The sequence below is a fragment of the Acanthochromis polyacanthus genome, chromosome 5, assembly GCF_021347895.1.
Source record: "Acanthochromis polyacanthus isolate Apoly-LR-REF ecotype Palm Island chromosome 5, KAUST_Apoly_ChrSc, whole genome shotgun sequence".
Classification (NCBI taxonomy): Eukaryota; Metazoa; Chordata; class Actinopteri; family Pomacentridae; genus Acanthochromis; species Acanthochromis polyacanthus.
In genome coordinates this window covers 14,014,798-14,039,745 of record NC_067117.1, presented here as the reverse complement: position 1 = coordinate 14,039,745, position 24,948 = coordinate 14,014,798, and the positions used below count along the sequence as shown (strand labels likewise).

The 24,948-nt window shown below is 39.9% G+C and overlaps 1 protein-coding gene across 2 annotated transcripts; it reads left to right on the top strand.

Moving 5' to 3' along the window:
• Positions 1-1,719: 1,719 nt before the first annotated feature.
• Positions 1,720-23,505, top strand: LOC110957234 (sodium-dependent neutral amino acid transporter SLC6A17-like). Of its 2 annotated transcripts, none has more exons than XM_022203143.2 (12): positions 1,720-2,130; positions 5,407-5,697; positions 10,048-10,205; positions 11,245-11,371; positions 14,643-14,824; positions 14,908-15,018; positions 15,117-15,358; positions 17,035-17,227; positions 17,307-17,499; positions 17,800-17,959; positions 18,064-18,226; positions 19,179-23,505. In XM_022203143.2, exons 2-12 carry the CDS (start codon positions 5,415-5,417, stop codon positions 19,581-19,583), a joined length of 2,217 nt encoding a protein of 738 aa, XP_022058835.1. In that variant the 5' UTR covers positions 1,720-2,130; positions 5,407-5,414; the 3' UTR covers positions 19,584-23,505. The 2 variants fall into 2 exon arrangements, with proteins under 2 accessions (XP_022058835.1, XP_051803796.1); XM_051947836.1 differs by having other exon boundaries at positions 5,243-5,697.
• The last annotated feature ends 1,443 nt before the right edge of the window (positions 23,506-24,948 follow it).

Genomic DNA, 24,948 nt, shown 5'->3' with positions numbered 1-24,948 from the left:
GATTATAATTGAAACATAGTAGTGCAACACTCACTCTGTCAACAGTCCATGTGTGTTTTGCCTGCATTGTAGCCACACAGTAAAACAGGAAACAGTTGTTAGCTTTCAACCAAGAGTCAACCATGTCCTCTTTTAACTGTGACGATTATTGGTGCACCAAATCTCAATCACCTGTTCGTGATGATGACGACGGTTCCTACAGTCCGTCTCATCTCTCTGTATCAGAGTTTTATATTTACAAGATTTCCCTTGACATCATGAATTGGCTTAGATTTAACTCTACATTGTTGCATTCTCTAGAATGTACAGATCAATAAAGTCTCCACCTTTCTCCATCCATCTTACCTCTACTACTTGTTGCAGCTCAAACACACCAGCTCACCTATGACTGACTCAATGGTATCGCCATGGTATCGACTGTTTATTTCACTCGTGATATGTCTTCTACCATTTTAAAAAACACAGAGAATGAACAAATTAACAAGGTAAAAAAAAGCATTACTTTCCTTTTCCATATTTCCAAATAAGTGATAACATGTTTTGGCAGGTACACGGTAGAAAAAAACAACTATTTGACTTTCACATCGAACTTTAACCCAATGTCAAACCCAAGCGTAAACTAACCGTGACGTCACCCGTTGGTTTCAACGCCGAGAAAATGAAGCCTGGATTTTGCTACATCCTGGTCACCGTTTTGGATTTTTTGGAAACAGTGACGTAAAAAGCGTCATCAAACAGACTGGACCGGAGAGCAACTAGGGGCAGGATTGGCTGAGGACTCTCTTATCCCGCCCACATTTTACCACAGAGGCTTCTGTTGCTGTCTATCAAGTATAGCCACGCCCCCTGGCTCCGCCAACTTTAAAGATTTATTTAAAATTCAGTATTGATTTATTTTAAGATCGGCCACCTGATCTCTCATTTTGACCATGAAAACTAACGGGAAAAAAATCCTGAGCTGTAGAAAATCAGTCTATTAAATTTTATTTTTTCCAAAAATGAATTGGGGTCTATGGAGAAAAAGCTTTTTGGAGCCAACCCTAGCGGACGGCGTGATATTGCAAGTTTTTGACACTTCCGGGTTGGCTTCAATTCTGGAGCCAGATGCTACGTCCATTATATATACAGTCTATGGTCAAACCAAAAAGTTCCATGCATCAGCCTTAATCACAGCATGGTCACATTAGAAAATATATTCATTATTCAACAGTGGCTGGCAATGATTCTGGATGATATTTTTTATTATTTGTTAGAAGGACTAGTTGGTTTGTTTCACCCTGATTGAATCAATATTCCAAAATTTCAGTCAAATTTTGGTAAAAAAAAAAAAAAAAGTACTAACGTGCTCATGGACACTATTAATTTGCTGAGCCAGAACACAGGAATATTAATTAAAACATATATTCTGGCTGCTTGTAATAAAGACTGTGGCTTTTCTCCTCATCACAAAGACATTCCTGACTGCCAGTTTGGACAGAAGGAACAAATCCAAAAGCAGTGTTATAGATGTATAAACATACGAACCTATCCAATTACATCAGCACTTAACCTGTCCTCCACTTTATTTTTCTATTTTCATCACTGTTTTAACACCAAAGCGAGCTTTAACCGAGTCCTGTATTGAATAAATACACCGTTTTTCTGCGCATCCTTCCCCACTATCCCCCAAGGGGCCAGCGCTGAATGACTTCAATTTTTTATCAATTGACAAACGAATGACGAAATCTGCGTCAGACAATCACTTCCTCAGGTAGGAGTGGATAACCTTGACAAATCCGCGCGCAGTTTTGACCCCCTTTTTCTCTCCCAGCGTCCCTCCTCCTCCACGCAGGGATGCTGTGACGCCCGTACAACAAGTGAAAAGAGTGGCAGGTGATCATTTGTCATTGTGTTTAATGAGCGGCACTTTGTGCGTCACGGTGCGCCCCGGACTCTCCACCCTGCATGTCAATTGAAGGCAGCGCAGCATGTGATGCTCCGTCCTCCTCCACCGTCCTGAGAGCGCTCAGTCAGTAACACAGCCATACGAGAGCTGCACGGCGGCTGCATTCATGCCCCTCTACACATATTCTCTGACAACTGCCTTCACCTCCAACCTTGGATATTGCTGATCGCTGCAGAGGACTCACGGTGAGAGAGATTTTTATGTTTTCTGTCGTCCCTCCACTCCACAGCATCTCCTGGACTGTTTATTTCTGTAGAAGTTCAAAGAGTTTGAGTTTGATTTGTCATCCTCTTAAATTCATTGAAACTCTGCTCATGAATCGTGAGAAGTTGTCTCGAATTGTGCATCGTGGGTCAGCTGCGCTCCAGTTTAGGCAGAGGTCAGGAAATAACCGTGTGTGACCTTGATTCTGTTTAAAAGTCGACGCATCAGTCATGAGGAGCATCCAGCGGCGAGATCAGCGTCAGAAGCAGATGTGTCACCTGGTTTTTGCTCCCACTGATCGGTGTTGTGGTTGTTGATTCTGGAGGAGATGCTCTGTTCGCTTGTATGTCAGTTTTCTCGGAATTAAAGCACTTTGCATATTGACCTTTGTGCTGATGCTTCACGTTTATTCCGCTCCAAGTTCAGAGACCTAATAGGCTGCCAGTAAATGTCAGATTAGTGGACTGCTTCAGACTTTTAATAGCTTGAGAATTCCTTTGTGAAACAGCTGATTACCCTCTAACTGGCTGAGACTTGTACAGCACACTGGTAATCACAGGATCAATAATTGATTAATGGACATGTCTTGGCATTTAAACAGGAACGATTGCTCAGGTTGACTCATGCAAAGTCTGCTGTGTATCCTCAGTTTACATGTTGTAGCTACTTTGTTTCTGTAAGAAATATGAAACTGATACTAAACACTGTCCAGTGACTTTTACAATACAGTGATTACGATTTTGCGATGTGTCTGACAGCTGGGATTATTGTTACTAGAAGTGATTTATAAAATGACAAACTGAATGAAAAGTGCCAAGATGGAGTTGTACAAACATATTTTTGCCTAACACTAGTGAAGAGTTGTTTAAGTGTAAAAAACAGACTCAGTTATGTTCAAAGCACTTTGTTACTTTTTGAGCTGTAATTTCTTTGTGAATCTGCAAATATCTTTATATTTCTTTCAATCATTTTTCTAGAAAACACCAAATATTACCAATGTCATTGTCTCAGCCTTTGATTGGCTGCTTTTCTTCCTTATATAGGATAACAAACTGGATTTCTTTGGGTTTTCAACTGTTGATCAGATATTATGAGATGATTTTGCAAAATAATCATCCCATTACCTAAAAGAATGAATGATAAACTACTGTTCTAATCTTGGTAAACCCACACATTGTGTACAACAACACTGATTCACAAAAGAAGACAGCTCCTTACATAGACGGCAAACTGCTTTTCTGCAGATGACAGTGCATTTTTCCTGAGAAAAGTTTTGTTCTAATACAGAAAAATACTCATTATTGCACCACGAAACTTGGTCAGAATGAGTCATTTATGTGGTTCTGGTACAGGGGATGTATAGTTGGCTTTACTGATGATATTTGACATCCATCCCCTGTTGGGATGAGGCAGATCACTGAATGGTCCAGGGAAAAGGCTAAATATGCAAAGATCAGGCAGATATTTACCCGCTTTATTGGTGGTTATTTTAACTGAGAGTGTAGATCTTCCAAGGACAAAGCTGTGATGACCTGAGAGTAAGCTAGCATACCAGGTCTTACCTAAAGGCTTTTTCCAGCCTAGAAAACATGCCTTTACTGTAGTGTGATCCTGCTCCACCCAGACAGATCCTCTGAGCGCTCGCTGGGGTCATCTGAACTGTGTGTTGATTTTTTTTTTCCAACAGGATTATTGGTTGGGTGAGTTGATGTGTTTTTATTTTTTCTGCGTTGGCTTCATGATGCAGGCACTGATTGATATTACGTGTCTTGTACACTGTAGGCTGGGATTGAATGACAAGACAGAAAAGCAGGGGCTTTTTACAGTTAATGCACACAGGATTATGAAGACTTGTGAATGGCTGTGGGTGGATTATTGCATCATAGGCTCATCTTGACATGCACAGAGGAGGAAATCTGTTGGGGGGATGAACATTTTTTTTTTAAAGGAATGCAAAAGCACATCGTGAGCTTGTAGTTTTCTTGTGAGCAGCAGGAATTCTAAGAGGGTTTGTGGCCCATTTAAGGTGTTTGTGGGGAATCTGCTGATACTGAGGAAGCTTGTTTCAGGCTGATGTAAGCATCGAGCGGTGTGACGGCGAAGTCTCGTGCTCTTCACAGCTGTTACATCACATGAGAGACGCAGCATCTTCATTCAGCTTTGGTGTTGTTCTGATTCTTTAAACCATACATTTTAGCCATCATCAGCCACTAGTGATAAAGAATTGTGAGCTAATCTTTGCCTTAGTTCACTCCTTTTTATTCTCTCTTTGTTTTTTCTCTTTAAATATACCACACGCTTTGGAGTTTGCATTTCATTTGGACAGCAGGTTTTTTTTTTTATAGTGGAGAAACGGCTCACTCAATAAGTAATGAGCCTGCACAGGGGCTTGTGATGTGGATCAGGAGAACACATGACGGCACTTCATCCAAAGCATCATGTTCACTTCCTCCATTACGTTTGGGTTGAACCAACCACTGGCCGAGAGAGGGGTGGGGATGGATGTTGCTGCGAGGCTTCAGAGGATTAGGGGATTTACAGGGAAAAAGCTTCACTAAAGTTAAGCTTTGCAGAAAAGAGAAATTAAATAGAACAATTTGCAGGATTGGGAATTTTTTGAGACCAATAACACTGCACGAGAGACAAAGAGCCACAGCGAGAGTTTTTTTTTTGTTGTTGTTGTTTTTTTTTTTTTTTTTGTGTCAAATCCCTGCTGAGTTTTTGTTGAAATATCTGGGTTAGGTTAACACACAGGTGTAACAAATGGCCTCCTGTCTTTACGGTGGCATACTTCATGACTCTGGAGAAACATAGCGTGTTTCAATCCAGTGTCTTATTATGAGCCTAACCAAGCACTAAATGGAGGAATAATTGTGTCAGTAACTGTGTGAAGTGTTATTTAAGGACCACAGCCAGGAAGGAAGCATCAAATTGCTGCACATCAAATGACACTTATTAAACCTGGCATTGTTTTATCTAAAATGAGCACTAATAACAGGATTTTTGCCCAATAATAGAAAATTATAGCCTTTTAGCTGTGACAATGTCCTTGAATTGTCACTTTGACCCTTCTGTGTTTTTTTTCTGATGCAGGACCGAGGCCAAGAACTGGAATCCAGCTGTCACTCTTCAGCATTGCCCTCACAGCTGCTCATCCCTTCTCCATTCTTTGCCTCTGCCACTTCTTTCTATTTGCACCGGTTTCTCTATTTCTTTTGCTTTCTCTCTCCACCCCCGCCCCCCATCCTGACCCCCAGCCTCCCTGATGCCTAAGAACAGCAAGGTGACGCAGCGCGAGCAGAGCCATGAGCACGTCACAGAGTCGGTGGCCGACCTGCTCGCACACGAGGAGCCGCTCGACTACAAGAACAGCTCCCTGAACGTCGGAGGGGCCGCGGGGAAGAAAGTCCCGCAGATAGAGGTGCCTGAAAGCGATGGACGACCCGCCTGGAACAGCAAACTGCAGTACATCCTGGCCCAGGTGGGCTTCTCTGTGGGGCTGGGGAACGTATGGCGCTTCCCCTACCTGTGCCAAAAGAATGGAGGAGGTGAGTTGGAGAGACAGTATTCCATGCAGTCTGAGCTGGTGAATCTAATGTTTACTGTTGAAATGAATAGATTTTAGTGTTCAGCTCCTTTTATTTTGATTCGTTTTTGCAAATCATGGTGTTAGAAACTGACACACAACCATGGATTTAGATAGTGTCTCTAGGTCACCAAGAAGGACTTAAGCCAGAAATGATGTCATCATGATATAAAATATGTTTACAGCTTAACCCTTTTAAGGGAACTCATTGAAATACTTTGAAATTCAAAAGTTCAACTATAGAGTGTTATTGGAGGACATGGCAAGACTTTTTTACTTTTGTGACATTTTTAAAAATCAAGGCCAGTGAACTTACCATATATGGTTCCTTGACCATTAGTGGTTTAAAAAAACATTCCAAGAAATGTATATATCATCACTTAGCACAACTAATCAACTGTAAAATGTGTCAGTTTCGTCAACTAACCATGGTTAGTTTTGACATTTCGATTACAAATTTAGATGATGACCAAGTCTATCTTTTTCCAACTTCAGAGAAAAGATGAAGTTGAATATGTTCCAGGCCTCTGCTGATTGATCAGATGCCACGATGTAGTGTGCTGTAACGTACAGTGATCTTCGCTGATTAGCTGGATAAAACCCACATAGCAACGCCATATTTAATGTGTGTGGAAGTCACCAAATATGATCACGATGAAGCGGTTCCATAGCTAACTTTAAATGTATTCTCTATAAACAGACTGAAACATTTACAGTTACTTATCTTGTTTTTGCTGACCTCCAGTATTTAACCTCTCTTCCAGGGTGTGTCAGTACACCATGACATCACTGTTGGATAGTGTGAAAGATGGGATTTTTTTTGTCTATGATTATTAGAAAACATACTTCAGCATGCAGGTAGTTCACCTAGTTAAGCAGGAGACCCATAAACTATAGCTAAAAGTCAGTGGCCATGACATGATTTACTGTTTGTCATTTCCCTTCTCTTTGTTCATCCACCTTTCCTGCCACTTCTCAACTGCTCCTTGCTAAGTGCAAAAATGGCCGGAAAATAGTAATAATAAAAAGGAAAACATGCTTAGGTAGTGTTCCAATAGCACTGAATAGTTAAAACTGTTGTAAAGTTGCAGAGTTCTGTGTTGCATTATTTCTTGAAAATGATCGATTCTTGCCTCAAAATGGCTTAGATGTAACTCTACACCATCGCCTCCTTTATGATATACGGATCTATGAAGTCCCATCTGTTTCTTCATCCAGCCTTCCACTGTTTGCTGCAGTTTGTCGTGGTTTCTCTCTGATGTCCGTGATGTGCAGGTGAAGGAGAAAAGTCCATGACACTGACTTGCTTAATAATAAGTTTATTATAAGGAAGAACAGCATCGATCAGACAGAGAGACTGTCTGGGAGGATCCGGCCAAATGAATCTCCCTGAACAGTATACGGAGGTCACTTTTATATGTTTTATACAAGTGGATCCATTGTCACAACATGTGATTTGTATCAGAAGACCAAAAAACAAGAGCCTCATTGATAAACCCTGTGGCGAAATCCATAGGATAATTCCCTAGACACAGGAACTACTAATACAACACTGAGTTCTTTCAACAAGAAGATACACTCCATTCTGACATATAGCACATGCCTAGCAACATTCTGACATATAGCACATGCCTAGCAACACCAACATCACTTGTCTCAAGTCATGAGAATCACATGTCTAACAGCACATCAGATCAGATACTACAAGTTCAAGCTCACCAGCTCACCTACAACTCTGCTCAACCACTGTAAAACTGCTTTGTGCTACACAATGACAAGTCATAATATTTGAGTAATTCATTTACACATATTAAAACGACAAACAAATCTTTAGGAATTATGATGCAGAAAGTCCCACACTTGTTCCTCAGGTTTATAAAGTATGAGATGGTGGCTGTCTGAATCCTTGTTTTGTTGCTCAGCAGTGGTGCTAACTGCTTTTTTTGCTCATTATGTGTCTTCCGTCGTTTAAAGAAACATCATGTGGACATGTTAACAACAACAACATGCAAGAGTAATCTGACTAATAGCACTTTTCCCAACAATCCAATCTGAACTTGTCCTCAGCTTCTTGTTTGATGAAAGGTCAGATCCAACAACATTGCCTTCCTAGTAAAAAATAATTTAAGCTTTTTGTTAGTTTTCCCAGTTTTACTTACAGTGCTGTATGAAAGTTGTACCCCAAATCAAATACAGAACCTTGAGTAGGACATTTCAACTATTTGTTGTCATTTATCCATTTTCAAATACCAGATTCATATATATTATTGCTTCTTAATATTCTGTCATTCAAACCAATGCTGGAACTGGTCAAATGAAATGTTTTTCTCACATGATTTTTATGATTTCCTGTTTATTTTCCATGGATAGATAGATAGATAGATAGATAGATAGATAGATAGATAGATAGATAGATAGATAGATAGATAGATAGATAGATAGATAGATAGATAGATAGATAGATAGATAGATAGATAGATAGTATTAAAATATTCTTTTTTACACTGTTATATTGATTTTCGTACCCTATTATAAACAAGGCTTTGTCAGACAAACATGTTGATTTACACATGTTGTATATTATCTTAGCATCCTCTTTGTCAAAAGAAGTCAAAGAGTCTGAAGGCTGTTCGCTCTTAGTGACCTGAGTGACCTCAACCATCAGAAACAACATAACACTTCTATTCAGTCCAGAATCACTAAGAGAGCAGCTGTATTGTGCAGAAAGAAGCCACGTCTAAATATAGCTGCACTATTGATTACTACAGCCGGGAGAGCAGGCCAAGCTCCACTGATACTCTGGTAAACAGAAAGGAGCTCCATAAAATATGAATGGAACTGTATAGTGATGAGGTTTTATTTTAGACTGGGATGTATGCATGCAAGTGGAGGTGTATAAACTTGTGTTCGCTGTACAGGAAAATCCTTGTTACCATGAAATTATCGCTGTGCTGTTGCTTCCATCCGTCTAAGTGTTTTTAGCTTTACTGTGTGTGAATGATTTACTGCACAGATACATCCGATTTATTGCCTATTGGCAGGATTTACTAACCGTGGTCCCTCTCCTAGACTAGTCAGGTTATGTGACCTGGCAAGCAGCCATTTTTCTCTGTGTAATTTGCTGTCTGGCAGCCAATTACCGACACATTAAAGGTCTGCGGTGTTTGGGAGTTATCGCTGTGTGGGCTCCTCTCTCGTTTCCTCTTTCCCCCTTTCTCTTCCCTCCTTTAACATCCGCTATCATTCTTCCTCCTTTATCACATCTTTATGTCTGGGACTCAGTCATATATCACGTCTATACGCTGACTCCAGTTTAAATAATATGCAATGGAGTGGATTCGCGTGAAGCTGATTTGAGGATCCTGGCAAAAGCCCCAAACTCCTCACCACATTTAACTTCCTCTTTATTCCAGCTTTCTTGATATAGCCTTTCGCCTCCTCTGCTCTCTCCGCCTCATTACTCCACCCACTCTGAGATGTGTGCGCCACTCAATGTAATTCCTGCTTGTGATGTATTAATAGTACATGTTTCCCTGCTATAAGTCTTTCTATCCGGGATGATGACTCACCCTTTGCACATAAAACACAGTTGCTTCCTGATTATTCCTCTATGGATTAAGCTCCAAAGGGGACAAATTTAGACCTCCATCAATGATATACTAAACTTCATAGAGTATTTATCAATGGAGTTATCTCACTGAATTCACATTTTGCCAGTAAAACTTCTGCGAAAATATAAATGTTGCTGGTATTAAGGCAGATGTTGATACAGAAGGAAACCATGTTCTATCTGCAACCCATTGACATAGAATGAGCACAAACACAGTGTGAGCTGATAGTCTAATACATCCAGATTCAACTCTTGTGTCATTTGTGGTTGAAAAATGTTAAAACTAGTATAAAACATACAGGGCCACAGACTACAGCCAGAACACAGTTTACTGTAATTCGTAAACAAATTATTTAACAACATATTTACGAATTTAGCAGATCTGTTTCATTGCATATGGTCGTCTGGTAATTTCTTTGAACTTATTTTTTTAAAATTTCCCTTAAGTGTGACATCGAAACAGGCAAATTAAATACAATTAAGATATATATAGCAATATCAAACTGTGAAAAATGGCTCACAATAAAGTAAGAAAAATACAGTGTTTAAAGTAAATGGGTAAAAATGTAAATGGTGTGTCCTAAAAAATATGTTCATTCTTTAATCCCCAGTGTACCAGCTCAGATTTTGCATTAGTTTTCCAACTGAAAAGTGGCACATTTACCATAAACACCTGGCTCATCAGGTCTCTCTCTTTTTCAGGTGCCTATCTGGTTCCCTACTTCATCCTCCTCCTCATCATCGGCATCCCTCTCTTCTTCTTGGAGCTGGCTGTGGGTCAGAAGATCCGACGTGGGAGCATCGGGGTCTGGAACTACGTCTGTCCTCGTCTGGGTGGGATAGGGATGTCAAGTCTGATGGTAAGGATGGTGTTTTTCTTTCTTTTTTTATTTTAATCAGTATAACTCATCATCATCCTTCATCGTTATAGCTGAAAGTCCCAAATACACCCTGGGTAATACTTCCTTTAGCATAGCTGTTTAAGTCTTTAAAGGCACCTTGGAGCTGCAGTTTGAGGAGAGAAAAAGTGTGAGTCCTTTAATAAGAGTCAGGGAGGTTGTAAATGAGGGAACAGCTGTGAAAACTTGTAGTCCAACAGAAACACATCTGCTGAATGTGCAGCTTAAAAAAGAAAATAGAAGCCAATTCTCTGTCTATGTGATTTATGAAGGGGCCTTCCTTTCTGCATGAGCAAACATGTTGAGTATCTATCTATCTATCTATCTATCTATCTATCTATCTATCTATCTATCTATCTATCTATCTATCTATCTATCTATCTATCTATCTATCTATCTATCTATCTATCTATCTATCTATCTATCTATCTATCTATCTATCTATCTATCTATCTATCTATGCAATTTTATCCTTTCAAAGGGATGAAGTCACAGCGTGAGTCACCGCAGAGCCTTCATGTTATTCAGTCTCTCTTGGGTTTCTTGGAGGTATTGACGTGTTTGAGAGTGAAAGGTAGCCTTTCTTCGGAGTTGTGTGGCGGGCGCAGAAGTAGCTATAAATATCTCATAGATGATCACTGTTGAAAAGAGAGCACTTTAATTATTCATGCTTTCTCCAACCTTATTTAGCTTCTGAATGTCCTTGCTGGCAAGACTGCTCAGAAGACTGACAGCAACATGGGACATGCACAAAGCATGCAGCCTCATTTGCATGCTTTTCTCACTCTGTACAGATGTGATGAAATGTTGGAATATATAACATCATATATTTGTATTTTCTTTAAAGCAGGCCGGTTATTTTCGTCTCATAGCAGAGTGAGTACAGGAAAATTTCAACAAACAAAATGCTAACCATAAGTCTATCTATCTGTCTGTCTGTCTATCTATCTATCTATCTATCTATCTATCTATCTATCCATCTATCTGTTTATCTATGCAGGTGTGTGGCTTTGTGGGTCTCTACTATAATGTGATCATCGGCTGGAGCATCTTTTATTTCTTCCAGTCCTTCCAGTATCCTCTACCATGGAGCGACTGCCCAATCAGAAAGAATGGGACACTTGCCAGTGAGTGACATTATATCCAAAATTTATACATAATGAAGAGAAAGTATTGGAATATAAAGTTAATCATTTGGTGGTGTAAGTAGAGAAGTCAGTGGATTATTGAAGTCAGCTAGATTCTGGGGGCTTTAAATTTCAAAATTTACTTCCTGCCAGCAAGACTGAATGGCAGCATCATCTATGGAGCCATGCTGCTACAATGGCTGCAAATCAACAAGAATAACAGTTTTTGTGCAGGAGCAAGTTGTCCCAAAATGTAATTAAAGAAATGAAAGAACAGCAGAACAGAATAAAATAGATCTTTATTGTCATTGTTAAAGTACAAGAAAGGCGGTTTAGCAGTTTATGGAATTAGTGGTATTGATGAAAAAGAACACAGAGGTGTTACAAAAAATATGTTAACAAAGAGATTGCACTGTAATAAAAGAACATAATTACTCTGATCACCACAGATGAAGTAGTACGTGCATATTGCAAAGTACCACAAGTCGGAGTTAGTCACCAGCACAAGAAAACAGGACAGTTTTCACTGTTTTAGAGATTTGAAAATGGAGAAAGAAACATGTGCATAAAAAATCATAAAAGAGTTAGTTCCTGCTTGCAGCATAGAAGCTAAATACAGACTCAATCTAAAGGGTGATACTGGGTTTATTCTGCAAGGACACATGAAATGTATTTTCTCATTGAGCCACTAAGTGGTTTATAAATCCACTTTGGTTTTCATTTTTACCCAGCTTGTTAAGTCAAATGTCAGTAGATATCAAGAGCATTTACATGTTCAGCTTTGTTACGTTTGTAATAAAATCCATTTGTGTCATTGATTAGGTCAAACATAGCAGAATGTATACGGTTCTCCAAGTACACCTCATTGTGCTGCCATGCTACAAACTATAGGATTACATGGAGCCCTGTGTTTGTCGACAACACCTGATGAACTGTCCTCACTCACTTACAACTTTCTGTCATGACTTCGCTGACATAATCCAGATTAAAACCCTCTGGAGTTTATTCGATTAGTGGTGATAATAACGTAACCCCCAGGGCAGCCAAGAAACACTCAGCATGTGTATGACTCAGCGAGGCTGAGGCACAGATCCAGACTGAAGGACGCTAATGCTGAAGGACAGCAGCACAATGTAAAATGTTGCACTACGTCTGCCTCTCACAGATCAGTATCCAGTGTGACAGACAGAGTGCCATGAAACTAAACACACCAAGCACAATTAACAACGCATTCAGCAGCAGACATCTTGAATTTATCTCATTTAAATTCATCTGTAAAGGGTTGCTTCTGCTGCACCTGTTTGTGTCTCTGCATAAATGAATCTGCACCAGCCTGTATCAGTATATGGAGAATCATCACACTGCTGACTCTAATTTCAGCTGCACACACTATATATCATTTCTCCAAGGCAGCAAGAGAATATACTGTGCGTGGACAGGAAATAATCTCAAGAGTTGTGAATTGGAGGTTCATGCTTTGCATACCAAGTACACAGATGACCTTGTGCTGCTCACTTATGTCTGAGAGGTGTAAAACCAATCGAGAATTGAGATATTGACTCTGAGCTAACACCCTTGGTCTCATTATATTTCTCCTGCTGCCTTCCTAAACCTCCTCTCTGCAGCAGCAAAGCATCCCTGCTGCATTTTCACAGTGTTTGGAGGAAAAGCAGAGTTACATATTTAGAAAACACAATATAAGTAAATGTTTTTAGCTACACTTACACCGATCAGCCACACCATTAAAACCACCTGCCTAAAATTGTGTAGGTGGTCTTCATGCTGCTAAACCTGCTCTGACCTGTGGAGTCCTGGATTCTGGTGTTTTTTGGTTTCTGACATGAGGACACTGGCAGCAGATCCTTTGGCTGCTATAGCTTGGAACTTCTGTGATTGAGTCTTGATCCAGCACAGCTCATGGATACTTCATTACGTTGGGATCTTGGCTTTAGGAGGAGTTGTAGTTTCTCTTAGTCATTCGAAGATGTGCAAATGTTGAATAAATGTCCGGTGACACTGTTGCTTAAATATAATAAATAAATAAATAATAAATAAATAAATAAATAATAACTATTATAAGGAAGAACAGCATCAAACAGACAGACAGACTGCCTTGGAGGATCCGGCCAAATGAACTTCTCCAAACAGCAATCAGAGATCATATTTATATGTTTTGGGCAAGTATGAGGTCACAACATATGTTTCCTAATTAGAAGACATCTGGTCATGGAACAAGACCCTACAGAACAACCTCCAATCATTAAGACACGCATAGAGCCATGAGGGCCCCAAAGAACAATTATCATTACCTGGACATAATGACTCCCACTCTAATCACAGCCATGACTTCCTTCAGCAGAAGACCACATCTTATTCTAATAAGCAACATATATCTCAGCATATATCTCAGATCAGATACTACAGAGGCCGAAGTGTTGTCTGGGTGGGGAGGATGTTGTTGGATTGTTCAGGTTGGTGGTTCAAGTTGTATATTCACATGAATGGCAGGACCCAAGGTTTCCCAGAGATGATGGTTTTAATGTTGTGGCTGATCAGTGAAGGTGGTAATCAGAATACAGTTCCTTTCCTAAAATCTATAACAAGGTGGGTAATCACATATGTGTAACAAACAGAAAAGCAAGTGCAGATCTGCCGATTTACAACATGCAAGATGTGTACCGTATTTTTGGTCAGTTATTTCTATCCAGTACCCTAAAGATGCCTTCAGTCTTTTGATAGTAGAGCTAGTTTCGCCAAAGCGTTATTGTTATTAATATTTTTTTAATGTGTTTTTTGCTGTGAAAAAACAGTTAATGTAAAAATTGCTTTTTCTGGTGCTGTTTTTTTTTTTTTCATTTGTTGCACCAAAGTGAAAACAAAATCCTCTAAGGAGCTGCAAATTCACATGTTTTATTTTCATCTTGTCTTCTTGTTCTTACATGAACTTAACGCAGTGGAAATTAAAATTTCAAGGAGAAACTGGGTCCTGGGTTTTGCCAGTCACCACTGACTCCTGTGTTCATTCTGCTTTAGGTAGCAGCACTGTGTAAATACATACATAAATGCTAATGTAAGACAATGCTGAAGTAATCTGACATATTTAAAATACATGACTCATTTTGAGTAACCGAACAAAATACATGGTATTTATGCGTACAGATTCTGTTATCTGTAGTGACAAACATTTTAAAACTAACCCTCCCAACGCTGCTCTTTATGCTTACTTGGTTTTCTGCCTAATAAATTTACATTCTCTCTCTTTGGTGTACAGTTGTGGAGCCAGAGTGTGACAAAAGCTCGGCTACTACCTATTTCTGGTACCGTCAGACTCTGAACACGACCAGCACCATCGCAGAGAGTGGCGGGCTCAACGTCAAAATGACCCTGTCTCTGCTGGTCGCCTGGATCATCGTCTGCCTCGCCGTCATTAAAGGAATCGCCTCGTCTGGGAAGGTACCGCAGTGGAGAGAGAAATGGAAAAGAGAAAAACATAATAATGTGTCCTGCTCCTCACTGTGTGTTTTCTATTTTCACAGGTGATGTACTTCAGTTCTCTGTTCCCCTACGTGGTGCTGTTCTGCTTCCTGGTCAGAGGTTTGATGCTGAAGGGTTCAGTAGACGGCATCGCACATATGTTTACTCCCAAGGTGAGACTGAAAGAAGTGCTTCATTTTTTTTTTTTTTTTACACCAAGCATCCATACTAACAGATACCAAATGATCAAGTTCCTCTCTTCCCATCTCAGTTGGAGAAGATGTTGGAGCCTCAGGTGTGGAGGGAGGCAGCCACCCAGGTCTTCTTCGCTCTGGGTCTGGGCTTCGGAGGAGTCATAGCCTTCTCCAGCTACAATAAGATCGACAACAACTGTCATTTTGACGCTGTGCTCGTCTCTTTCATCAACTTCTTCACTTCCATTTTGGCCACGCTGGTGGTTTTTGCCGTGCTGGGCTTCAAGGCCAACATCATGAATGAAAAGTGTGTCGTCGAGTAAGTTGAAAACCAGCGAAAGCTTTTTTTCTTTTTGATTGTTCAAGTCAGAGGAAGCATGTAACAGCAAGAAAACAATCTGGGAGCAAACAGTTTCTGATACTGCAAATTTTACATTAAGTATACAATAGATTTACTACTCATTCATGTATAACTTACGACCAGCAGATTGTTTTGTATGAATGAAAACAGTGGTAGCTCAGGTAGTTCAGGTTGACAACACCTCCCTTTGCTGTGAAAAAAACAGCGTTGTTCACATTTTGTTGCACATACAAGTCCTATAAACTACAAGCAGTGGAAGGATGTTTCTGCATATCTGAGTGATTTTTGAGAGTGTTGTGTTGAGCTTACAGATAGTATTAAAGCCGCCAATATTCAATAATAAATACCCTTTGACCTAGGTTTTTCAATAAATGTTTCCATTAGTTTCGCTCAAGCCTTAATCTTTTCCTCATTTGCAAAAGCTTCCAGTTCACTAATATTTTTCAGTTTGTCAGTGCTGTCACTACTCTATTTAAATCCTACCAACGATTTTTAGTGAGATCCAAATCTAGGGAGTAAGACGGTCATTTAGGGACGTTCCACGAACGATTCCTGAACCACAAAAGTCTACTGATTACCGACCAACAGATTACACTCTGAAAGCATCACTTTCTTCTTCTGTGAGGGCAGAAAGTCAAGTTTACCATTTATTGCAGCACAAAAGATCCTCATAACAACACAGACCCACCTCCATACTGAACGCTAAATGTTCTTCTTGAAACACGCCTTGCCCATCTTATGACAGATTTACTGCTGGTCCATGAGCCATAGTTGAAATGTAGCCTCATCACTCCATAAAACATATTTCCATTACTTCACAGGCCTGTTCAGTCTCAGAGCATATTAAAGCATGTTTTGGTCAGTAATGGAGTGCAGGGTTTTTCGTAGCATTTGTTGTAAATGTCTGCTTCCCATTAGACCAACTGTGCTGTTTCTGCTGCACCCAGCATGGTTCTACCGCTGCCATCAGTTTTTAACTTGAGTGTGATGCTGCCAAACGATTGTTTAGAAAATGTCCTCCAATACCAGCCCTGTCGACGTAATAAAGTAACGTCACAGCTTCTTTCTCTTTAAACAGCTACAAGGATAAGGATAAGGATAAACTTTACTGATCACACAGTGGGGAAAGTTCACCGTTACAGCAGCTCCAAAGAAAAAGTATAAAAGTATAAAGGCAGTGCAAGAAGAAATAAGAAAAAAAACACAGTGCAAAAATTGCAGATAACATTATATACAGATGATTTTTTTTTTTAAAAACTACCATACTATATGCAGGATTTATGTTTGTGTCATAGCTGATGCAAGCAAAGTTGTTTCTTGCTGTTGTACTGGAGTTTGGTAGCCTTATATAATTGAGATAAAAAACAAACAAACAGCAATTTAGAAAGCAGAATAATAATTATGACATTGGTGAATTATGAAAAAAAAACATCCTGCAACTCATTTAACCATCTCTTCTTCATGACTCATCAAATTCTGCATTATTTAAAAACCTTTAACTTGTGAGATCCTCAGTGAGTTTAATAATTTGATTGTAACTGTAATAACATGCACAAGTTTGTATTTGTTTAATGTAATGTTTGTGTATCTATATGTCTGTAATATTTTAAGTTAATTCTCTTTCTGTTCTGAAGGAATGCAGAGAAGATCCTGGGATACCTCAACTCCAACGTCCTCAGTCACGATCTTATTCCACCACATGTGAACTTTTCCCATCTCACCACATCAGACTACGCAGAGATGTACGGCGTCATCAAGACTGTGAAAGAGGACGGCTTCGCCCAGCTGGGTCTGGAGCCTTGTGTCCTGGTGGACGAGCTCAACAAGGTGAGCCTTTGTCACACTACTGATGCAGCTGAATCCTCAGCAGGTCCTGTGTTTCACACCTCTGGCTCTCTCTCTGCAGGCTGTCCAGGGCACCGGTTTGGCCTTCATCGCCTTCACTGAAGCCATGACCCATTTCCCAGCGTCTCCGTTTTGGTCCGTCATGTTCTTCTTCATGCTCATCAACCTCGGTCTGGGCAGCATGATTGGCACCATGACTGGCATCACCACGCCTGTCCTTGACGCTTACAAAATTCAGAAGGAGCTTCTCACAGGTACGACTCACCAGCGTCTCCCCTCTGACTCCCTCAGACAGGCTCTATGCTATTAGTAGTTAAACCCCTTACTCAGCACTTAAAAAGGATTAAAGCACATCTGGGAATGGGCTGCATTAGGCTTTGTGTTATTGCTCTGAGTGTACCAAATGCAAAACAGCAACAGGAAGTAAAACCACTTACTGGAGTATAGGGCCATTTTATTTTCCATTTTCTCATCTGTTAGATACAAATCTGAACTTTTCTCCATCTTTTCCTTTGGATAAACTTTATTTTTCTTCTTCTCTGGGTTCGTTTCAGTGGGTTGCTGCATTGTGGCTTTCTTCTGCGGCCTGTTGTTCGTGCAGCGCTCAGGAAATTACTTTGTCACCATGTTTGACGACTATTCAGCTGGTCTGCCACTCACAGTAGTAGTCATCTTGGAAAATGTGTCTGTCGCTTGGATATACGGCACTAAAAGGTAAGACTTTCAAAGCTGGAACGGTCCGAGCAGAGGAGTGGTGTTAGATGTGTGCAAAGTTTCAGCAGCCTCACTGTATTTTCTCTTGCTGCTCTGGTTGTCAGGTTCATGCAGGACCTGGAGGACATGTTGGGTTTCCGGCCGTGTATAATCTACTTCTACCTGTGGAAGTACGTCTCCCCTCTCTGTCTCATCGTTCTCATCTCAGCCTCTGTCATAGAGATGACCGTCAGCCCACCAGGATACAACGCCTGGGTTCAAGAGCTGGTCAGTCAGCTTTCACATCTGTCATTTATTTAAGCCTTTGTGCTTCAAGCAGAGAAAACTCAAAAACGTCTTCTGGGCAGTCTAACAGAACAGGACGTGGAATCATTTTACTCTCAAGGTGTTACCAATACTGAAAAACATGGGGTTGTCTCTACATAATTTAAGTATTTTGCTACGTACATTTTTAATTGTCATCTGTTGGTCACCGTTGAGTAAGCAATAGCTTCTGTTTTTTTTTTTCCAATATTTTTTTTATTATTAATTTACTTACTGTAGTTGTTGTTAACGAGTCATTTTTATCAAACATTTGAGTTAGAAGATGTTATGATGTTATGATTTTTGGCTAAGATTTGATTAAAGTCATAAAAGAACTTCACATCCCACATTTTTATCAGTCAATTAATCAATCAGACTTTATCAGCGTCCCAAATGAACACTTGTGTCTGTGATTATAGCCCAGTCCCAATCTCCACACACACAGACTTGCAGACTTTGAGGTGCTTTCCTGCTAAGTGCGCAAAAGCTTTGGTGTGGACGTTTTGATGTTGTTGTGTGTCCTTTCTGTGAGTCTGCATATCTTCAGCGTTTAGTTCAGAGCAAAATTGGTGACGTATAAATGTTGTCCTGCCGCTCATAAAATGTACACAAACCAGGCTTGAATGATGAAGGAACCTAATCTACTTGGGAGTTTATTTGTAAATGGCAGCATCTGGCTGCTCACTGGCACTATCGAAGTTTTTGCTTCTTTGTATAATTCAAAGATGTTCTTTTTACTACATTTTGAGCTCTAATAAACTCCTGAGGGCTTAGTGGTCAGGTTTAGGATGGATATTGGGATCGGGTCAATGTGTGTGTCCCTATGTATGTAAGAATAAAAACCATGCCTGCACTGCATGGTGAAGGTCTCTTTTCAAGTTTCACATCCTCACTGAGCCCCTCTCTGTCCTTTCAGGCTCAGGAACGCTTCCAGAGTTACCCTCCCTGGGCTCTGGCCATGTGTTTCGCTCTTATCATCGTGGCCATGCTTCCCCTGCCCGTTGTCTTCATCGCCCGCCACTTCAACTTGATGTCCGACGGCTCCAACAAGCTGTCTGTCTCCTACCGGAAAACTATGATGAAAGACATGTCCAACCTGGAGGAGCAGGACGAGGCCAGATTCATACTCGGCGCAAAACCCGGCGAGGCCCCCGTAGCGCCGGCACGCAGAGCCTACCTGACCCCTGGAGGGAACAAACCCACGGACCCCAACTCCCTGTCACCAAACAGCTGCTATGGTACAAGCTACCAAAACGCTGCCATAAGCCCGACCACACCGAGCACACCGGACACGCCTGTCACACCAGAGTCTGACTCTTGAATGCTCTCCAACTCTGACAAACACCCCTCAGACCCCCACCCTGTAGTACAGTTTACGTTTCAGCCATAAAGCCTCCACCGGGGGCCACTGTAGCACCAAGTATCCCCTCTACTGCCCTGTTAACGCCACAAAACTACATGTAGCCACTTTATCTGAGCACACGCTTCCCAAAATAACACCAAGGAACCACCTGACAAGATTTCAGAAGGTTTCAGAGCATCTAGATAAGTCTTTGGAGATATTTGTTATTACCAGGAGGGAAAAAAAAGACAAAAGTCACTCCTGATCAAACACTGGAATCAGGTTAATAGTTACGTACTGTACATTTGTATCTACTGTGTATTTAAAGTCATCAGGTTTATGTGCTGTAGACGACGTCCTGTGATCTGCTTTTCTTTGCCTTAGTAGAGGGATCCTCAGCAGACACAGTCCTCACAGTGTGATGCACATGTTTGTGTGCACAGTTCAGGGGATCTGAAAGAATGAATGTAGAGGAGTCGGTTTGGTCCTGGTGTCTGAACAGGTGGAAAACCACAGCAGGTTTAGGAGTGTGATTATTTAAAATTTGTCAGTGTTTCCGTTGCCGCCCTCTGTAGGAATACTGGGAGTCACAGACCAGGTCATGTTCTGTTATGTGGTGCGTCTACGTTGAGCACAGACACACATCACCTAGAAAAGATCGTCTTGTCGTGTAGATTTGTTTCATGGGACTCTCTGTAATGTAAAATATGCTGAAGGCTGCTCTAAAGACACCCGTTATGTTCCATTCAGACCTCAAGTCAACCTCCTGCTGTATTTTGTGCGTAGTCCTTAATGTTCATTCTGTAAAAACAGCGATGTACAGTGTAGTAATGTAATATAGGATTATATAGTTTTTGTTACCCGCCGTTTAAAACCACAGTGTCATCATCCATTACACACAACTTGTGCTGTAGAAAATCACTAATTTCAGTTTCACCAAAGAGTAAAAAGTAAATAACAAAACACTTGAAAACTAGTCCAGGTTTATAGTCCTGAACCACAAAGATCAGAGACAGGAAGCACAGTTTGTTAATGTGGATTCATGCAAATGGCCAGTTTGTTTGTTCGTTTGTGCAGTTTTTACTTTCATCCTATGAAAATAATACAAGAAAAGCACAAAAGAGAAGCTTCTTGTGCACAAAAGAATTACTGGCTCACATGTGAAATTCAAATTAACTGCTGTAGTAAGATACTTTATGCCCTAATTAAGCAATATATATAAATGTTTATTGGAGCACAAACCAAAATGCACAAACTATGTTCACTGTGAACCAAAACATGATGAACATAAAGTAGAAATATCAGCAATGGATGAAAGATTTAAAATCTGTAAGAGCAAAATTATATAAAATCATGTAACCTCTAATGTGATAGTATGCACATCTGAACGCCTTAGACTGATGCACAAACAGAAACATACATGCACACATTCACTGTTTGCTGTATATTTGTCAAACACTAAACCTCTTGAAGTGTATTTAAGGCAAACAGTGACATTAACTCGATTAAAACGGAGGTTCCTTTGTGCTGATGGTCTTTGACTTCCATTAAACTGAACTCAAACCTCTGAACAAAGAAATCTTGACATGAACATGTTTCATTTTTTTGCACACACTGAAGGTGAATAGTTGCGGAGACGTGTCTACAAGTTCAAACTGAGCACATTTACATTCCTGTTATATGGAAAGTGATACCTTTACTTATTTTTTTATCACAGTACTCAAAGCCATGGTGTTAAAGTTTAAATGGACTATATTTATATTCCTGTATATTTGCTGTTATGTAGGTGTGAAGACGAACAACAAAGGTTTATCTTTTACAAGTGATCAGTATATATAGTGTATATTTTCATCTTGTGTGACGCTTATTGGGACTGTATATTTTAAGAATTTTCTGTTTTGGAGTCTGTGTAGCCGGTTTTGTTGTGGGACGTGACGATGCTGCTGTGAGGAGGAGATGAAGTGTGGTCTCAGTGTCGTCTTGTGTGAGCAGCCGCTGCGTCTCGTGTCAGGTGACGTCTCTGCTTCAGGTTTACTGGTCCACTTGTTTCTAGCCACACTATCAGTTTAACACTAGATACTGTCAAAGATGCCGTTTTGCACTCGTCCATGACGGCATAGTATTACAATTAACCTCAGTTATATGCTAATAAACACATCCCTTTTGAAAGCCGAAGTACTTCATGCTAAACAATCCAGATTTGAAAGATGATGCGTGCACTGGCAAGCTAACATGATGCACTTTTTTATGAGTTGGAGAGCAGCTGACTTTGTAAATAGCTAAGGCTGAAAAACAAGTCATGTTGAGAGCAGCTGAGGCTAAGAGCAGAGGCTCTAGGTGTGCAGGAACCCAATCAGTGACATAAACAAACATCACTAGTTAATCGGCTGAGTTTTATTCTTCAAGTAACAGAAAACACAAAAGTACAAACCTGGGTCTGCTGAAAATATTAGTAGAAATATTCTTATAAGCCTCTTTCTTTATTACATAAGGCATTACTGACTGGACAGTACTTACACGCAGGGTTATGTGATTGGCCTATTATAAAACATTGCCGATGAAAACAACTAAGTATCTGAGCGACTAGTTAATATCTATATAAGTACATCTCAAACAAAGGAAAATGGCTCATTTCTGTCCTCAGAAGATCAAGATGGTCCCAATACTCTACCACTAATAGGATTGCATTAATAATTTCTGACTATAAGTAATATGCTTTATTGCAAAAACATCCAACAAAGTATTGATCACATAAAGATTAACAAAGCATTTCCTCTACCAACATCTGAGTAATTCATGAATGAATTTAGTAGCTTTTTCATTTGATAATGTGTAATTGATGACATTTGAGTAACTTTTCCAGGACTAAGGAGGTGTATCATCAGTATAGCCACATTTGTTTTTTAAGGTTCAAATATGACCAACTTGCATGAATGTATTTACATTTGCGTATAAAGACACCTGCATGAGTCGTGCATTAATATTATAGGAAAGTGTGTAAATTCTCTAACATTCATGTTGCATTTCATCTGAAGCAAACCTGTGAAATGTGCAGCTGAGCCTGATGTAATCTTCCTCCTGGTGCCCCCTTCAGGCCCAACTTTACTCCATTTTGCCCTCTAGTGGCAGATCTAACAGCAATAAGTTGTTCCAATTATTCACCCTTCGAAGTGCTGTTTCCTCAGGACTGCTAGTGTGGCTACAAACGTTTTAAGTCTCGTTTTGTTTCTTGTGTTGTTTTAGTTTCTGTGAGCCGGGTACTTCCTGCTGAGAGTGTAGCATGTAGAGGTCTCTGTTTTGTTCAAGTCTGTAAATAATCTTGTGTAACCAAACCATTCTGACAATAGTTTTTAATTCATGTGAAGTATAGAAATATATCAGCGTCTTAACAGTTTTAGCAGTAAATGTAACAAAAAGTAATAATGAATGTGATAAATGCACTTTTTTCACAAAGACTGCAGCAGAAGTCAGCATTTGTTTAGTTGTCCTGATAGCAGTAAATTCAAGGTCGGTGTAAAAGCAATATCACAGTATTTAAACCGCAGAAAAAACGTGGCTGAAAGAAAATCTTGACATCTGAGTGTCTGTTGTAATAGTAATCATTGGGAACCAACCCTTATAATGAAAGGGACATTATGACTGGTACTTTCAAGTGCTGATCAGTGTGTGTGTGTGTGTGTGTGTGTGTGTGTGTGTGTGTGTGTGTGTGTGTGTGTGTGTCTGTGTCTGTGTCTGTGTCTGTGTGTGTGTGTGCGCAGCGCCTTACTGAACACACATTTCGAGCACCGTCTGTACAGGAGACACGTTTAGAAATGTCCCTTTACAGCTTCTCTCCTCAGTCATAATATGATTGTATGATATTAGTGTAAAAAACATCATGAATAATAAAGAGTGGACAAGCTGCTGTTGTATGTCTGGATTTTCTTGAGTAAAAATTGGAGTAAAGAATGAATTACAAAGTGGAAATGGAATTAGGACCACAATATCAGGAATGTCATCAAAAATCTAGGAATATTTGGGATTTTGTTGTATTCCCTCAAATGGTAGGGTGGCCTGACCTGCAGCAAAAAAAAAAAAAAAAAAGGTGCTATCTTTACTCAGCAAAACTCTTTCTTCAGCCATGGAAGTCTTAGCCATGTGAAGAGCATCTGTTGCTGAACAACTTTTACATTTTTAAAATATTTTGCTTTATGACACCATTCAGGAGGATTAGAAAACTACAAGATGATCCCCAGTCACTTCAGTGAAAATTGCTCACCTGGTGCAGGAGTCAAAACATTTTCTAACTTTCAGGTTTGCTCCCACTTTGTCCAGCCCATAGGACCTATACTTTGGTGTTTCCCCCAATTTCTCCGACAGCTGTCTTGAAATTTCCCAAATAAATAAAAATAAATAAACCTTGTTTGCATTTGGAGGTGTTCTGTCACCAGTTTTACTGTCATCTCCAGCAATTTTGGTTTATCAAAAAAATTAAAATCTAATTTTATTTAGTTCCAGTATCACAAGGAACTGCTAGGACAAACTGGCAGCAGGGCAGAGTGGTAGCATTGTGTGCAGCTCTCTGAATACATTCATGCTAAACGCCTACAAAACAAATGTAATGAAAAATGTATTATTTACAAGTATTAATGCTTACTAATTACCTGAAAGCATTACAGATTATGTGCAGCAGTACAATATGTGCTACTTAGTAAATGCAATTATAACCTTTTGATACTTACAACCTTTGATACTTGTCGCCTTTATTAAGCTCTGTGTCTGATGACCTCTCCAGACACCCCATAAGGTAGAGAATGTAGGAAAGGAAAGTACCGTTTGTGCAAGACAGACATGCTACCTTTGATTGAACTTGTCTTGACCATGTCTCAAACTGACTGCTGTCTGAGGAATCACTCTTTAAATCATTCTTCTTAGTCTAAACATAATAAATCATCTGAATCATCATTTTAATAAAATCAACACTCTAGAATATATGTATTTCAGCAAGCATAATCATGTGGTTAACTTATAATGTTTCTTTATTTTGTCTGCTTCGAAACCTTTGTTACCTTAAGGCCTAAGTTGGCCTGAGTGCTCTCTGAGACCTCAGCATCTGCATCTCACTTGACAAAACCGACAACAAACAGTACATATCAGCATTTCGAAGAAGCCTTTGCTTTGACTGTTGGGTTTTTCCCCAATGTGCATGTAGACAATAATGCTGAAAAATGAGCATATAATTAGCTGCCTCTCTCAGCCTCTTTGTACTGTCCCAGAGACTGCTCTGCACTCCGTGTGATTTTGCACCTTTGAAGCTTCAAATAAAACACAAAGACAACTTGTGATTCTCAATAGACTAATTTCT

What these genes read in the sequence shown, in the direction of transcription:
- LOC110957234 (XM_022203143.2), top strand. Translation starts at nt 5,415, where the DNA reads ATGCCTAAGAACAGCAAGGTGACGCAGCGCGAGCAGAGCCATGAGCAC. An exon ending in TGGTGGACGAGCTCAACAAG is followed by an intron (nt 17,228 to 17,306) that starts GTGAGCCTTTGT and finishes CTCTCTCTGCAG; the next exon opens with GCTGTCCAGGGCACCGGTTT. An exon ending in TGGATATACGGCACTAAAAG is followed by an intron (nt 17,960 to 18,063) that starts GTAAGACTTTCA and finishes TCTGGTTGTCAG; the next exon opens with GTTCATGCAGGACCTGGAGG.